The sequence below is a fragment of the Tachypleus tridentatus genome, chromosome 10 (genome assembly GCF_004210375.1).
Source record: "Tachypleus tridentatus isolate NWPU-2018 chromosome 10, ASM421037v1, whole genome shotgun sequence".
NCBI classification, from domain to species: domain Eukaryota; kingdom Metazoa; phylum Arthropoda; class Merostomata; order Xiphosura; family Limulidae; genus Tachypleus; species Tachypleus tridentatus.
This window is the reverse complement of record NC_134834.1, coordinates 166,554,698-166,572,707: the sequence shown is the minus strand read 5'-3', so window position 1 is coordinate 166,572,707 and position 18,010 is coordinate 166,554,698. Positions and strand designations below refer to the sequence as shown.

The window sequence follows — 18,010 nt, the reverse complement described above, 5'->3', positions numbered from 1 at the left end:
AAAAACAGTTTATTTGTTTGTAGTTAAACACAAGCTAATCGGAAGGCTCTCTGTATTCTGCCCATCGCGAGTATCGAATTCCGATTTCTAGCGCTGTCAGTCCACAAACATTTCGCCGTGCTACCGGTGAGCGTTTAAATGATAAACGATGAACAGAGTTCTCGAAACATGTATAAGGCGTTGAGTTTATGTTAAGTTTTTCCAGGAAACCAAATAAATAAACAATGGTGGGGTGTTAAAAGCATCATGTCGTCAGCAGAACATTTTAATTTCGAAACAATAACACAAACACAAACATGGTAAGTATGACTCAAGCCTTTATTATGATCAATTATTAAACATTTGCATTTTAAAAATTTGTTATTACCTAATTGTTCCGTTGCTTATAAAATATCAAACTAACATGTTGTAATTATGTATGTCTCCTTCACTGTTGTTTCTTTTCATTACAATAATTACAAATTTTTTGAGTAAATAAAAATATTAGTGTAAAATCAATCCGGGAAGTATATATATATATAATCTGGTTTGATCATACACAAAACACAGGGTATCAAGAGATATTTTGGGTATGGCCATTTAGAACTTCTTAATAAAATTATTTTTTTTTAGTACGCGCATATCTAATATGGATACTCATGTCACATTGTTTTATCATTACACACGATAGTCAAGACATTTTTATCAGTAACTAAAAGGTTAAGAGTATATTGTACTCTTCAATACAAATCACTGATAACTAAAAGGTTAAGAGTATATTGTACTCTTCAATACAAATCACTGATAACTAAAAGGTTAAGAGTATATTGTACTCTTCAATACAAATCACTGATAACTAAAAGGTTAAGAGTATATTGTACTCTTCAATACAAATCACTGATAACTAAAAGGTTAAGAGTATATTGTACTTCAATACAAATCACTGATAACTAAAGGTTAAGAGTATATTGTACTCTTCAATACAAATCACTGATAACTAAAGGTTAAGAGTATATTGTACTTCAATACAAATCACTGATAACTAAAGGTTAAGAGTATATTGTACTCTTCAATACAAATCACTGATAACTAAAAGGTTAAGAGTATATTGTACTTCAATACAAATCACTGATAACTAAAGGTTAAGAGTATATTGTACTTCAATACAAATCACTGATAACTAAAAGGTTAAGAGTATATTGTACTCTTCAATACAAATCACTGATAACTAAAAGGTTAAGAGTATATTGTACTTCAATACAAATCACTGATAACTAAAGGTTAAGAGTATATTGTACTCTTCAATACAAATCACTGATAACTAAAGGTTAAGAGTATATTGTACTTCAATACAAATCACTGATAACTAAAGGTTAAGAGTATATTGTACTCTTCAATACAAATCACTGATAACTAAAAGGTTAAGAGTATATTGTACTCTTCAATACAAATCACTGAACATGAAATTTTGTGAACTCTTCCATGTGTTCTCCTTCACTTCAGTTTTGCTTCAGAGAGGAATATATAGAGGTCATAATGTTTTCCCGCCATATTTAGTTTCCGTCATGTGCAGATGATTAGGGTACAGTGAATTTAAAATATATTGTTATTAAATCAATTCATTTTCCTGCAAGTAAAATTCACCTTTAAACCTAAAACTACCACCACTCACACAATTTAAAACGAGATACACACCTCTTATTTAATCTCACATTTAAGAATTTTTCAAAAGAACTACTCATGCTGATTAATTTTGCAGGTTCACATTTTTTTATAACAAATATGTGCTAATAAATGAGACATAGAACTTGGTGCAGAAAGAGCCCTTTCCGAGCGGCAATCCGAACGTTTTAGTTTTTACGTTTGCCGCTAGGAAAAGTACTGTGACGTAATAGTTGCCAAACAAACCGCCAGCGCGTTGAATGTAAATAAATATGGCCAGTGCATACGGAGAAACAGAGGCGTTGTCTATTTTGACTTTGTGTTCTGAACAGTGTCGAGTAGCACCATATCAATTCGAACCTACTCTGAACGAACCTAGAACAGTTACTTTTGACACAGATCTGACAAGTTCTAGTGATGAGGACAGTTCCACGAGCGAGAGTAGCGGAACTGTGAGTGATACTGATAGCACCCAGGCCGGTTGCGAGTCGGTCATACCTCCAGTGGAAGAATAGTAAGCCTAAGTCATGACAACAAATATGGTCTGTATTATTTCACGTGCAATTTTAAGCATCTCAAAACCTGTCTGGTGTTTATAAATTATTGCTATCACAGACTGGGTTTTATTTGTTTATACTTTGCCGACTGTGGTAACTAATACTCGGCCTTTCCACAATCATTGTACCGGGCATTTATGACTCGTAACAAAATTAATTTCAATTATACGTCATAATTCTGTCTATAAAATCAAACTAGATGTAGCAGTCTGAATAGTTAATTTATTTTGAAATGTTAAATTTGAAAAATGGAATTCTTTAAACTTTTTCATATTTAAAAATGATACAAAAACATCTACAGAATGATCTACCAGCTTTTAAACTTGGAATATACTCTATTTGAGATAGATTTGTTCACTGTCTAGACTAGGAAATCAAGGTTTCACTGACTTTCAGGTGCCACAAATGCAAAACACGCTCATAAATGTGAAATGTATATGACTAGTTACATTCTTCAAAAACTTGTACTTTTTAAATTATTATATTGTACTAGTTATTGTTTATACTGCACACATACCTTTAAGTTTGTTCTTTTCGTGATGGCAAGGGATGGCTTTAGAGAGGTGGAACGCTGCAGGCTGAGATCAGTCCTCAGCTCTAAACGAGGGAAGATGGTGGGGACGATCCTGTCTGCTGCCAATGGTTTTTTCAGTCTCAACCTGCCTGGCTTGAAATCCACGGAATCCAAAACAGTGGGATCCGACACAAAACATGAGAGTTCAAAGTGATCTTGACAAAGCTTTGCATTGTGTGAAGGAGTCCAGTTCTTCCTATTGACCATCCGCACCCACTGTCGCCACCTTGCCGGCTCCTTCTCCTTGCACGGAAACGAGAAGAAGCTTTTGCCCGATGCCGAACCGTTTTTACAAACATAAGCAACGCAGTAAACCATGTTATCATAAAACAAACATAAAGTAGCAATATCAAGACAAAAAATAGTCTCACAAAGTATGTAATTCGAAAAAAGCACCGATAAATTTACATAAAACACTAGCACTGAAAGGAACAAAATGGTCGGCGCGCAACGAAGCGTGTTTGGCAACTATTACGTCATAGTTGTAAAACGTCACGGAAACAGCCGAACGACCGAGAGTAACTTGAGTTCAAGGATCCGCATATATTGTTTCATTTTTTACTCAAAAACTAAAGTGTTTAAAAATATGGCAACCACACATGAATTATACCTTACCAAAGTACAGTTTCTAAGGCAATTATTAAATTTGTTGAAAATTCACTTTTAAATGACTGAAAATTATAAATCTGAATCTGTGATCGATAATTATGGGGTCTATTTATAAAAGCAGATAATTGGGGGCATGGGGTATGTAAAGGAGACTCCCGTTTTAATGCAACTCTTTTATATATGGTTTGCATTTATTATAATGTCACACCATAATGAAACCTCGCATTTATAATCTGTGTAGATAGTCTAATATAAAATAACTACTTTTATTAGCCTGCTGTAGCTGGATTTAGTATAGAAATGTAAAGGAGTTTACATTAATTTCTATACCTGTCTTTGCTAATATATAGAAGTGGTAAGTATTTCGGTGAAGGGTTTCATACTTGTATGTCTGGGATGGATGGTAAACAGAGTCAGCAACTGAATTATTACCACAGAAAAGAGCCACCAGAAAGGGAAAACCTTCTAACAATTTGTTTGCTTTTTGTCTTTTTATTTTAGATACGATATAATTTGGTAAAGGAAAACACATGTGAAAAACATATGACAGAATGTAGAGTACCAGATGTCTGACACAAGGTTTCTCAGTAGTCACATTTTCAAGAACTGGATAAATCATAATAATAGGAATAGATTTTTTTTCAACATTTTCCAGTTGAAAAATGGAAAACACTTAATAAACCTTGGCTCGTAAATGAAATAATAATTTATTAGCTTTGATAAATATTAATCGAACTTACATGAGAAAGGTATAGCTTGAAGCAGAAATATTCTTATTAGCTGTTAATGTTTAGTTGTAATATAAACTCATGTATTTTTTTGACTTTCGTTTTGAATAACTGAGAAGAGTTTTCTTTTATAGATGTTTAATTTTACTCTTCATGTGACAACATAAAATCTAAGAAAGTGAAGGACATGTTTGAATAATTGAAACACAAATTATTATCAGATCATGACAGCTTACTCAGTAGATCGGCCCTAGAAGCTTCATTTGATATCAACAGCTGTCTTATTAGTGCCAACTAGAGTAGATATTTTAGTTAACCGTCAAATCTTACTCAGTGCACGAATCTCTAGTTTCTCCACATAATTATCACTTGTAACACTATAGTAGCATCTCAAGTTACTACGTTAAGGTTTGGAGTTAATTTCCTTTCCTAGTAAAATAATTAATTTTGGTTGTACCGAAATTTGGATTTATGTTGTTTTTTTTACTAATCCAGTAAAATGTATACAACTAAAAATATGAAGAAAGAAGAAGTTGCAATGAGAATTCTAGTGTGTTATCGTTTCTATGGTTTATCAGATTTGTTGCTTTTAACCAACAGATAAGATATGGCTTTGTTACGGACATGAAAATGGAGCTCAGTTAATACAAGTTAATTGTGAAGACAGTATAATGTATCGACTGAATATTCAGGTAAGGGCGCCATTAGGCGTAATTGTATCATTCTTGTACGCTGCATGGTGGTTTGAGAGTGCATCTAACTACTGTGTTTGTACGATGTCAGATGCTTTAACTGTGCAACGGATAGCCAACAGTCCATACATTTAAGAAAGTCTATAAAATAAAAGTTCACTGCTTGGCATTGTCAGTTAACTCTCAAATAACAAAATATATTTGATTTTATTGATATCACTGAAAATAAAAAAAAGCCAGTGTTTGAATATATGTCAGTAAAAATAAAAGTGTGAGATGGATATTCTTGCAGAGCACGTGAAAACAGTATATCACACAGCGTGTATATCAAGCAGCCCTATGGGTGTTTTGTGTTTTATAATTTTCAGCGTAATTCTACATAAAGGCTGTTTACAAATAACCGTCCGTAATTTTCAATTGATAGACTAGAAGACAGCAAGGCAACAACATCCACCGCTAATATTTAACTAAATAGTGGGGTTTGACTGTCATTGTTATAACGCATCCATGTGCCCAAAATGCGAAATGCTTTGTGCGGCAGCGAACTGTTGAAATACTGTGTTGAAATACCAGCGTAAGCACGTTAATCACCCACAGTTGTCCGATGTTTTAGGTGCACATTAAACACAGAGCATACTATATAGCACATCAGATATATTTTACGACTGCGTATATTGACGATTTTTAGCTGCTATTTGGTTTGGTTTGTTTTGAATTTCGCGCAAAGCTACACGAGGGTTACCTGCGCCAGTCGTCCTAACTTTTGCAGTGTAAGACTAAAGGAAGGGAGCTAGTCATCACCACCCACCGCCAACTTTTGGGCTACTCTTTTACCAATGAATAGTGGAATTGACCGTCACGTTATAACGCCCCCACGAGCATGTTTGGTGTGACGAAGATTCGAACCCGCGACCCTCGGATTACGTATCGAGTGCATTAATCACCTGGCCATCTCGGGTCCTATTTATTTGTGAAAGCCTTTTTTAACAACTTTTAAAAAATAGCGTGTGGGTTTAGTGTGCAATGCTACAATTCGTATCATTAGAATTCATATTCCATATTAACAAATTCTTTTACTGCAGTCCTCTATATCGTAACTCTGACATGACTACTAATGTTTTTTCTTGTAGTTCGAGTCCCGTGTGATGTGTTTGTATACTTTTGATGATGACACTGTGCTACTAGGCTCACTGACTCACTTTGTTCATGCATACAGTACAAAGACTCAGTAAGTACCATTGAAGATCCAGTAACTATCATTAAAGACCCGGTACGTACCACTGAACACTCAATAAGTCCCATTGAAAACTCAGTAAGTACGATTTAGGACTCAGTAAGTACGATTAAACACTCGGTAAGTACTATTTAAGACTCAGTAATTATCACTGAAAATCTGGTAAATACCATTGAAGACCCAGTATGTACCAGCGAAAACTCAGTAAGTACCATCGCTAGTTTTTTCGTTTCTAATGAGAGACTGGTAAGAAACATGAAGTGTGCATTAAATAATGAATGTTCTACAATTAAGTGTCTTTACATCAAAAATACATTGTTACTGGGGTAATGAGTAGTTTTTGAAATTATTAACCCATGAAAAGTTTTAACCCGTTTGTTTACAACATATATATGTATTCATGTCTATAACTGTGAGATAAATGTAAACAAATTTTTATCGTGTTCTTACAGGAATGTTTATCAGCAAATAGCTTGTTCCTTTTATTTGGTTACTATATTGTTAAACATACAAAATTTGATTCGAAACAGTGTAATATATTTGACGTATCTTCAATGTTACATATTAATATTAGAATAAATGGGGAAAAAAGTTTTACTCAAACCTACAATAATCTTATGGTTATTCCAAGTTGTTCAGTCATTTTACTGTTAATAAAAAGATTGTTAGTGTTATATTTTGTGTACAAGACAAAGTAGAAGAACCTTTTAAATAAATATGTTTAAAACTGTGTAGGAAATAACGCGTAGTGGTTGTTAAAACAGATAAAAGAAAAATTAAAGTAAATAATCAGTTTGGTTTCAGAAGCCAAAGTAAGTTAAATCTTAATGTATGAGAATTCATTTTTTTATTTGTGTTTTGATATGATCCATCAGTGCAATCTACACTGAAACTGATATTTATCTACATTGGCAAACACCGGCTATTTAACGCCATCTATTAACAGATTTTCGTATAATAGTTAGAGATAGGCTTTAGTTTTTATTTAGCAACGTAGATGGCGGTAATGCACAGTTACTGCTCGTCTCAACTACAATAACAGTTACAGTAATGTATAGTTCCACACATTACGTATTTCTTATTACAAACTATACGTTTTGAAATTAATTTTTGAATACACATTCTCATAGTCACTTCTATAGATGTGTTAGTGTACAGGGCTCTACAGATATGTAGAGAACCAACAACACGGCATGGCCAGGTGGTTAGGGCTCTCGACTCGCAATCTGAGGGTCGCGGGTTTGAATTCCCGTCACACCAACTGTGCTCGTCCTTTCAGCCGTGGTGGCTTTTTAATGTGACGGTCAATTCACTATTCGTTCGTAAAAAAGTTGGCGGTGAGTGGTGGCAACTAGCTTCCTTCTCTAGTCTTACAGTGTTAAATTAGGGACAGATAGTGCAGATAGTCCTTGTGTAACTTTCTGAGGTATTCAAAAACCAAACAATTATTTTCATCAAACAACACCCTAATGATCTCTTAAACTTCAGAAAATAAAACGGTTAAAGATTTCCTCCTAGTGTTGTGTGCTCTAATATTCCACCTCCCACCTTTAAAAGTTAACATAAAGAGCAAGGAAACATCGATATAAAATTAAGCAATATTCCTTCTGTGGAAAAGTTGATCTTAGTGAACAGTTTTAAACATAATTGGTAAAATAACATATTTGTAAGCCTTCAGACTTATCGCTATGTCATTGGGTGGCTTTTTTGTCGTACGTACTCCAAAATATCAGTATTTTTCAAGATTATAATGAACAATAAAAGCTAATTTTTGGATTTAATTTTTTGAGAGAACTAATAATTGTTTTATTGATTAACGGGGTTGAGTGAAATAATATTTTTAAGTATCTAATTATTAAAGTTCTAAATGGTTTGATGTGTCGACTGTTGATTATATACATCTATGATGAGATGTTATTGCAGTTACATATACATAATACATGCTGCATTAAATACAATTGCACAAGTATTTGTTCGCAGATAAATTTTCATTATATAACACAATGAACGAAATCACGGCAACTTTGCACAGTTACAATTAACAGTATCGAGTCAGAGATACAGTTATCACTCTCAAATCGTTTTAAGTGCAGCAAAATATCATGGCGGCGCACAACACACCACGTTTTCAAACTTGGCAAAGGAAGAAAGAAAGAAACATTCATAGCAGGGATTTAGTGTTAACATGACAAATGCTTTCCCAAACTGGAATTTTCATATACCGTAGAGGACTATGTGCTTCGTTTTATTGTAGGTCGACGCCATGTTGTTATTGACGCAACTGTGCTGTCACCTTGTGACAAAAAATCGATACATTTAATTATAACTACGCAAATGTTAACTTTGACAAGAGTTTACGTTGCAGTTAATCTCATTTTCCAATGAAGTTTTTGTGGAAATGGATAAAATTGTCAGGTTTCAAATTTACAACGAATGTCCTCAAAAAGTAAAATGATGTCAAATTGGTTAGGTAGGAGACAGTGCATTTGGCTTTTGTACTTTAATGAGTTGTTAGTTTTCTTTTGTTGCAGTATTTCCTCAGATAAACTAAAACGAATTAGATTCACGCTTAACGATGTTTAGTTTTACTATACTTCATACGTTTTATAAAATTAAAACTGTTGACAGAATACAGTTTTCGATCTCCAAATTACGCTTATAGCAATTTTTTAGTTAAAGTACGACATAACTTCCCTCTATTGGGTGTTACTATTATTTCGAGAAAAATATTAAAGTTTGTCTTGTAAATTGAATTTCGCGAAATGTGGTTAATTATGATTGTCGTATTTCATCAGACTTAAAGAGCTTTTCAGTCCATTTTCAACTGTTTTTACTTTACGTTTGATTTTTTTTACAGCAAACTGATTTGGGAAATTCGATTAAATGACTCTGTACTAAGTTTGTGTTCTCATGAAGAAGACGGGATGGAGAAGGTGTACGCTGGTTTAGCTGATGGCACTCTAGCGATCATTGAGGTAACCTATTTGATAAAGTGACTTTTTTATGTTTGTCCATGACGAAAAGTTCCCAACTTTCCTATATTTGGTTGCAAACAGAGACATTCAGAACTTCTATGACCCCTTATATCATTGCTTTTATCCCTTTACGAGTATACAACCATTTCACACCATTCCTCATAAGTCCAGTGCACGACTCATACGCACGTTGCTTTGCTATCCACGTAATGTCAACGAAATACCGTTTGTTTGTTGTCATAAATTTACAGTAACTTACTTTTCTAATGCTATAAGATGTTATAGCGACTATAGGAGTGTTCGAGATAAATGTCTCAAATAAACCTACAGTAACTTACTCTATAAGAGGTAATTCTTGCTTTGGCATCTCACCGGTCATTGAAGTCAAGTTAATTATACTCAATACCTTTTTAATTTAAGGCTTCAGGATACGTATATTATTTTGACAAATAAATTAGAGAAAAGGACAATGGAATTTTGAATTTAAATGTTTGCCTGAGGAAATCTATGTTTTAGGAAATTCCATGTTACTTTTTGAAAGAAGGAAATAGGTCAGAAGATAGTCTAGTCTTTGACCAACGAAACTCCATATGGTTTAATAAATGAATTACACCGAAATGATCTTGAAGAGTAAATATTATATAATACTTTATTAAAAGCGTTTTAGTCATGTCACAGATCTGTGAGTGTCGAAGTTGGCGACAACCAGGTTCTATTTCGTGCGACTCTACAAAAATATTTTTCGTTTTTTAAGTTTATAAGAGTGACTTAAAATACTCTTTGTAATGTGGAATGTTGGTGGTAAGGTTGTGCTGACTGACTGCCTTCACCTCGTCAGAAATTTAAAATTAGAAACGATGACAGATAGCTTTAGTAGCTTTACTCTAAATACAAAATCTCGATTATCGAGGTAACGAATAATTAGTTTGGTCGTTATGAGATACTATTGAAACATTAGACTTGAAACTGTAATATGCCGAAGCTGAAACAACAGCCGAGAAGCGTTGTGTTACCTACCATACGATAGAGTTTCGATGAACTAGCACGCGCAGGAACAGTTTTAGGCAATTTTGCATTGAAATTCTCATTAAGGTAAAATATATTATTGGCAAGTGCTGGTAAGGCTGTGGCAATCGAATATTAGTTGTTTTCATATTTATAATTTGGTTTTTATATCTGGTTGGCCGCTAAGAAACGCAGGGATATTCTGAGAAAGACCTTTTGCGGTGGTCAGACTTCCATCATAGGGCTTCTTCATAGAGACGTTATGCTGCTATCTTCTGATTCTGTGTCTATGTCAACTATGACCTGAGTAAACTAAGATATATGGATACATTTAACAGAAATAATAGAGTTTTACTGATTTCCATGCTGGGTTAACTGAGAGATTTATCAGGTAGATGAATGTAGAGTTTCTTTTCTCTTTATTTTTATAGTATGTGATTCATATTCTATTATTTTCGTATATTTTCACTTCGTTATACGATCGTCTTCGCTGACATGATGGGCTATTTCAGACAGATTAGTCTGTTTGTTAAGTTAAAAATATTTCCTTATACATAAAACAGCAAGTTACATGACAACTACAGCCGACATAAATTTGCAGTGGAACGGCACGTATCAAAAAATGATGTCGTTTTATGTCCGTATGTTGTGTTATGCTGCTGAAAAACTGATCGGTAAAGAGTGTGTAAGGCTCATAACTACGCGCTCAAATCTTGGATTTAGGATTTCTAGGATGGATATATCAGGCAGGAGAAAGCACTGCCTAGATAGGGATGGCTGGGGTTGTTCATCGAAATATTGTTTTAAATATCTCCCCAGTAGGTGATCAGAATTTTACGATACTATATATTGTTACTTTTTATAACAATATCAATATGTTGACTGAGTCACAAGTTCTGTAAATATCGTAGCAAAAAAATGTAAACTTGTTGTTCTTCTATCTTCTGTTTCTATTTTATAACATGATAACTCAAAAACTGAAACAATGGTGTGAACCAATTTTAATTGAAGTGACGTAGTTTCAAACGGAGTATCCGTTTTGATAAGTGATAGTAGTCAGTAGTATTTAAAAACAAAAATCATAATACTAGTACAAACGATGTTATCATTACCCCTTAAAGTTAACTTTCTTACAGAAAGTTTGAGTTTTTTTGTTTTTTTTATAAAACTCAAGGACAGTGTGAAAAAGGAATTGCCAGCCAACAATAGATAAACAATAAATATTACAGTTGGAACCTCATTGAATTTAGAACTTTAGTGTAAATTCAACCTTTCTATGTATATTGGAACACTACATTAAATCATGTGCTTAAAGTTAACATCTACAGTAGTTTACTATCTAAAAATCAATGTAAGCCTTAGTACTCTAAATAATTACTACTATTTAAGAAGACTCTTAACTTGCCAAAAATTTATACTTGTGTTTCCTAGTCTTACACAGCTCATTACTACATAATCTATTAATAGAATAGTCCTTCTATTATCAATTCATTTTACAATCTTAAAGATTTTCAATCGGATCCCTTCTAACTCTCGTTTCTTTCAAGAGAAAACAACTTCAGAGATCTTAATCCTTCATCAAATGGCAAATCCTCCATCCCAAACACACGTTTTAGTAGCTATTCACTAAACTCTTTCCAATAATTCAATGCCCTTCCTCAGGCAAGGAGCCCAAGACTGATCATAATACTCCAAATGGGAGCTAACCAGTGATTTATATAATGCAGTTATAAACTTTTAGATTTATGTTCAATATTTATTCAGATACGACCTAAGTCTTAATTGCCCTATCATTAACAACAACGCATTGCTTGGATGGTTTAAAAGACTGATCGACCATTAGACCTAGATCCCTTTCTTTCATGACACTGTTAAGCTTATTCCGCATCTGAATTGTACTTATACTTTATGACTTTATGTTATAATAACCCACATGCTTTATCTTGCATTTATTATAATTAAAACCCATCTGCCATTTATTTGTCCAGCTCACTACATAATATAAATCCATTCGTAAAGTAACAGCATCCTCTTGGCAGCTAACAAACAGCGAAGATTGTAATACAGTCAGCAAATTTAAGTTATTTATTGACATTTCCTTTATCTTTGTCATTGATGTAAGTCATAAAGAGATACCCCTTTTATAACATTAATCCAGTTTAATTGGATTCCATTTAAAGCAACCCTTTGTATTATTCCACCAAGCCAGGGGCGTAGATTTTTTACACCCGATTGGGGGGATGATATTTGCAACCACTTATGTAGACTGTTCAATTTGCAAATTGGTAATCTCTGATTACGTGAACCTGAAAACTGTAAACATGCAGTCACAGAGTAATCTTGTTGCCACGATACTTGCATGTATACTTAGGCCTGCTGACTGGTTCGTAAGTATATTAAAGATGTACATTTCGGCTATTGAAAAAGTCTACATCTAGGCCTAATTATGTAATTCGATTGGTAAGAACACGAGGATCACAAGAACAAACACACAATTTGTAGGCCTGTGATGCAATAAAACAATTCAATAGATCAAACTGTAGGGGGGGATGATTGTATGCACCATACCCCCCAACTAAAATGAAGGAGGGGATGTATACCCAATCACCCCCAGGATTTACGCCCCTGCACCAAGCCACCCTTCTGTCCAATTAGCTAACTTATCCCTCACATCCATAGACATAATTATTTTACTGGACTTTTAGGTGTTATCTTGTCAGATGTTTACTGAAAATCCGTATACTTCAAATACAGATCCTCATATACATAAGCAGTAACACTTTCAAAGAATTTCAAAAGTTACAGAAGGCAAGGTTTTTCTTTAGTGAAATCACGTTGACTATCCAATAAAATTCTAAACTTTGTTAAATATTTTTTTCGAAAGCATCTTTTATCAACCTTTCAAAAAATTTTCCCGCCACTGATGTAAGACTAATGGCTCTGCAGTCACTGGAACATGTTTCATCACTTCTTTTGAAATGAGGAGTAACATGATCCAACTTCCTATCCTTTGGTACCTGCCCACTATTCAAGGATTTAAGTAAAAAAAAGTAGCAAGTGGCTCATATATCCAAACCTTAACCTCATTCAAAACTATTGGGGGAATATTATCTGCATCAAGAGTCTTATTATTTCTTAAAGTTCTTTTCTTTTTATTAACGAGCTCAGAATTAATTCAGTTATCTTGTTACATCTTGTTTCCATCCATCAACTATTCAGGATGAAGAATCATGAGATAAAAGCCTTCCTTTATCATCCCTTAAGAGTTCTAACCCCATTCGAACATTTTGTTTAACATTAACTTTTATTCGAGCATTTAATGGAAACCTCGTTCTTACGTTGAAACTGAGTGATCAAAACTAGATAAATAGTTCTATTTAAAAGTTTAACGGTAGGGAGCGTATTTTTTGTATTTCACTTAACAGTTTTTTGTGTTTCTTATAAACTCTTATAACAATTCGGAAAAAAAGAAAATTATTGTATTCTTGCCTTGGAACTCTTTAATAAAATTATTTGTTTTATTCTATAACGGCACAACGGTTTAGACGTTATATTTGTATGGCTTATTTTAAACGCAGTGCAAACCTACACGAGGGCTATTTTGGCTAGCCGTCCCTCATTCAGCATTGAAAGACTAGAGGGAAGGCAGCTAGTCAATATTACCTACCCAATGTTTGGTCTACTCTTTTATCAAGACATAGTGGGATTAACCGTTTCATTATAATGCTCGCACGGATGCATGGGCGAGCATGTTCTGCATAACGGTGGGCCTGGTATGGCCAAGCGCGTAAGGCGTGCTACTCGTAATCCGAGGGTCGCGGGTTCGCGCCCGCGTCGCGCTAAACATGCTCGCCCTCCCAGCCGTGGGGGTGTATAATGTGACGGTCAATCCCACTATTCGTTGGTAAAAGAGTAGCCCAAGAGTTGGCGGTGGGTGGTGATGACTAGCTGCCTTCCCTCTAGTCTTACACTGCTAAATTAGGGACGTCTAGCACAGATAGCCCTCGAGTAGCTTTGTGCGAAATTCCAAAACAAACAAAGCATAACGGTGATTGGAGCCCAAATATACAGATTGCGAGTCCACGCCCTAACCATTAGGCCATATGAGGCCAGATGTCAAAACAACATTATTATATGTCGTGTCTTAAATGTGAAAATCATGTAATGAATCTCACCGATATTGCTTTCTTTTGTGTTATTTTGTAAACAAAAAGCTGCACAAGTGGCTATCTGAGTTATGTCCACTGCAAGGATCGGATTCAGAATTTTAGCATTATAAACCCCCGATATCATAGTTGAGCCAACAGATGGTTTATTTTTTAATGGTTTATCAAGTAGGTTCTCGTATCGTATATTTTAAAGAAAACTGTCTTATACAAATCGAGTCCGTTGATAATAAATTCGAACTTTGTCAATTTTATCTGCAAACACAAAAACTAATCGCTCTTAAAATATTAGTTATTGATGATTAATTAACGGAGATGAAAGTTCGTTGCCAATTTGATCTGATTATAATAACTGCATGTATAACTAATGTAGAATTAGTCTAAAACCTGATTGAAACTCAATAAAAACAAATAAAAACTTTTCAAAATAAAGGAAGTAAATGTAGGGAAGCGTATTGTCTATCTTACAAGGACAGTATAAACAAGATAGGGAGGCCTAACGTCTGTCTTATAAGGACAGTATAAACAAGACGGTACGGACGGCGTTCGCATCATTACTACAATATAGCACAGGCACACAGTGTAGTAGAATGTTAAGAGACAAAGATAACTTAAGTTCAATTATGAATGATTAGTTGTATATATCGCTATATGTTAAGCCTTACCTGTGCTATTATGTGGAAATAATGCAAATGCCATCTTTCCTATCTCGTTTGCATTGCTTTCTGAAGGATTAATATTTGTCATTTATACATTAATTAATTTTTTGAAAAAATTTTCTTGTTTTTTTTAATGAAGTTTATTAGTACACAAAAGAAAGTTGTATTTATAACCAAGTTCTAAATACAACGAGTTTTCAATTGTAATGTTTATTGTTTATCTATTTTGACTGATAATTCCTGCTTCACATTGAACTTAAGCTTTTTAAAGAAAGACTAAATTTGAAAATAAAGGTCTAACTTCAAGAGACGATGATAACATTGTTTACACTACATTTATGATTTTTGCTTTTAATTACTACTAGTTAATAACACTCAGCTAAGTTGGTTGACATAATTGCTTTAGTTTTTTAGTTGTCATGTAATAAATAGAAACAGAAGAAAGAACAAGAAATTCGCATTTTTGCTACTGTATTTACAGATATTCCCGGAATTTGTGATTATATAGATATTCTTATGAAAGGGAACACTGCGTAATATTGTAAAGTTCTGATGACCTTGTGACGGATTTTCTATTATATATCTATTTGAATGTCGTTGTTTGAGTAAGTTAAATTTATATTTGAAATGTATACAATATATACCGTTAAATCTGCATTGTGAAATTTCCGTCTATTCACTAAAATTGTAAAAGTTTTTTTAGTGTAAGAATTAGCAGTATATATGTAAATGTCATTGTATCGTCAGTATTATTGTGCAAACTAAAATTTCTACATTCTTGCCTCACGCCTATAAAATGTAACTAAAGCGAGGCATCAAGAGACAGTATATATCATTAACTTCTGAGTTAGCGTACTATAAACCTTGAAATCTGTAACTATGATTAACACTTATTAATCGGGAACTTCAGATATTTGACCAGGAACATTTATAGAATTTGAAAATTACAAACTACTTAATTTCAGTGAACTCACATTGGACATTAGTATTTTTGGGAAGACGCTATATAACTTCAGCTGTGAAAAACTCGCGTGTGATCAGCGAAGAGCTAGTTAGCTCCAAGTTAGGTGAATTATATCTATATCAAAACGAAATTAATTTACTCATCGTGAACCCTTGATAGTATGTCTAGGAAGTTCCGGATCGGATAAAAGACTCAATATTGTTTGCAAGTTTATAAAACTCTTGTATATAAGTCATTGTTTGTGATAATCGTTGTTATAAATTGTATTATTGTTTCTATAAGAAAATATATTCGTATTAAGAAAGAAAACTGGATGTATCAACCTTGTTGTAAAACGTCATAAGTTTGATAGATATCAACATTAAATTAACTTCTAAATTTAAACTATCATTTAACTCAGTTTGAAATCTGAGTTTCACTATTTCACTATTTATTTATTTTTGACTATAAGTTTAACTATTTGAAATCGTAATACTTAAATTTTTGAGGAGATATTTAAAATACCATTTCAATAAACAGCCGGAGTCATCCCTACATAGGCAGTGCTATCGTTTGTTTTTATGATACTCTAAATTCGATTATTTTATTTCAGTTTAGAGTTAAAATACTAAAGCTTTCGAGATCTAAATTAATCACTATTAAAAAGGTTCTTACGATGGTTTAAACTAGAACTTATACGCTATTAAGCAGTGCGTAGATTTCTAATAGCTTCTCTTAATAATGCAAGAACGCTTTTACTTGAAACCTCGAGAAATGTGAACTGCCGCCTCAGTGGTTTGTTGACTCTTATTGCAAATGGAAAAGGAAATTTTCAGTTTCTGGTATCTTTGAAGTTTATATCCAGAATCTTTGAGAGCTTATAACAATAATCACAACAGGAGCTAACTCACTGCTGGCTTGTTAAGTAAAGAGTAAACTTAATTTCCACTTACACGTTATTTCTATACAGAAGTTAAGAAGGCAGATTAATTCTTCTGGAGCGAACACAAAGCCAAGTAAAGAGTACAGACATTTTGAACGCATCCGTCCGGTTGCTCTGTAGAGTAATGGATCGCCTTAATGAATTTCTACCTCCTTTGATATTCACCAAATCTTTATATCTCATGTTGTTGGCTTAACATCTTCCATTAACTGTATTTTTTCGGGAAACATAGCAACGTACTTAAAAAATAAAGACAAATCGAATAACATACATTATTTACTGATCGTTTCACTCTTACATGAGAAATCAGTACTAAAAATCAAGGTTTTCAGCAGTCAGTATTTTTCTATATTTTTATTATTTTCAAATAAGTGTATTTTTTTCAAAGTCTTTGTTTCTTTACTCCACTTTACTGAAAACACCAATCACGGTATGCAGTTAAGTGTAATTAATTACGTTGAACACATTCAGACTGGATGTCTGGCTAGGACTAATTCAACAAGTCTTAATGATTTATGTGTTTCCAGCAGACATGCATAGTGATTTTATTCTTATTAAACACAAATCTTTAAAGGAGCCACTAAAATTCTATTATAAATCACTTTCTCTAGTCAGGCTAGTTTTATAATTCAGATATGGCATAGATTAATGATGGATTTGCACATCGAGCTGATGGTAACTTCATGTGTGTAGAACGCATGCGACACAGCTGGTTAACGGCTTTTATATGTTTATTAGACACTACTTTTTTGACACTTATTAGATATATTAGGTAATTGTTCAGAGACATTACAATGTTTTAGTGTAATTAGAAGCATCTCATTCAGAATCTAGTAAATGTACGAAGAGTGAACAAAAAGTGGCCCCCCTTGAAAATTTGTTAATTTATTATATCTCTTATTAGGTAATAAAAATGTCTAAAACTTTATGTTTTTAAGAACACACTCGACAACATTTGTTCAAATATGATTTCACATTCTATTTTAACACTGGCTTTTGTAAATGCCTGAACTTTTCATGATTTTAGTTACATTTTCTCGTAAAACGTGTTGTGCACGTGCTGTAGTTTATTAGATCTTCTTATTACAATTAGCCTACAAGATGATCAGACAAGTTTCTCAGCAGCTGTGGAGTTATTAAAAGACATCTTAGAAATAAGACAATAGGTGTTATCTTAATCTCCTGATATCAATCCGATTGAAAATTTATGGGCTAAGTTAAACCGATAAACAAAAGATCACAACCCAAACACGGAAAATGAACTTTTTGAAGCACTTGAAGTAG

General features: G+C 33.5%; 1 protein-coding gene across 1 annotated transcript in view; it reads left to right on the top strand.

Annotated features, from left to right (window-relative positions):
* The window catches only part of LOC143230859 (uncharacterized), a 226,756-nt gene that overhangs the window by 182,397 nt on the left and 26,349 nt on the right, over nucleotides 1–18,010 (top strand). Inside the window, exons 21-23 of the mRNA XM_076465126.1 lie at nucleotides 4,710–4,801; nucleotides 5,932–6,029; nucleotides 8,893–9,010. Coding sequence (XP_076321241.1) covers nucleotides 4,710–4,801; nucleotides 5,932–6,029; nucleotides 8,893–9,010 — 308 coding nt within the window. The remainder of the gene's footprint in view (nucleotides 1–4,709; nucleotides 4,802–5,931; nucleotides 6,030–8,892; nucleotides 9,011–18,010) is intronic.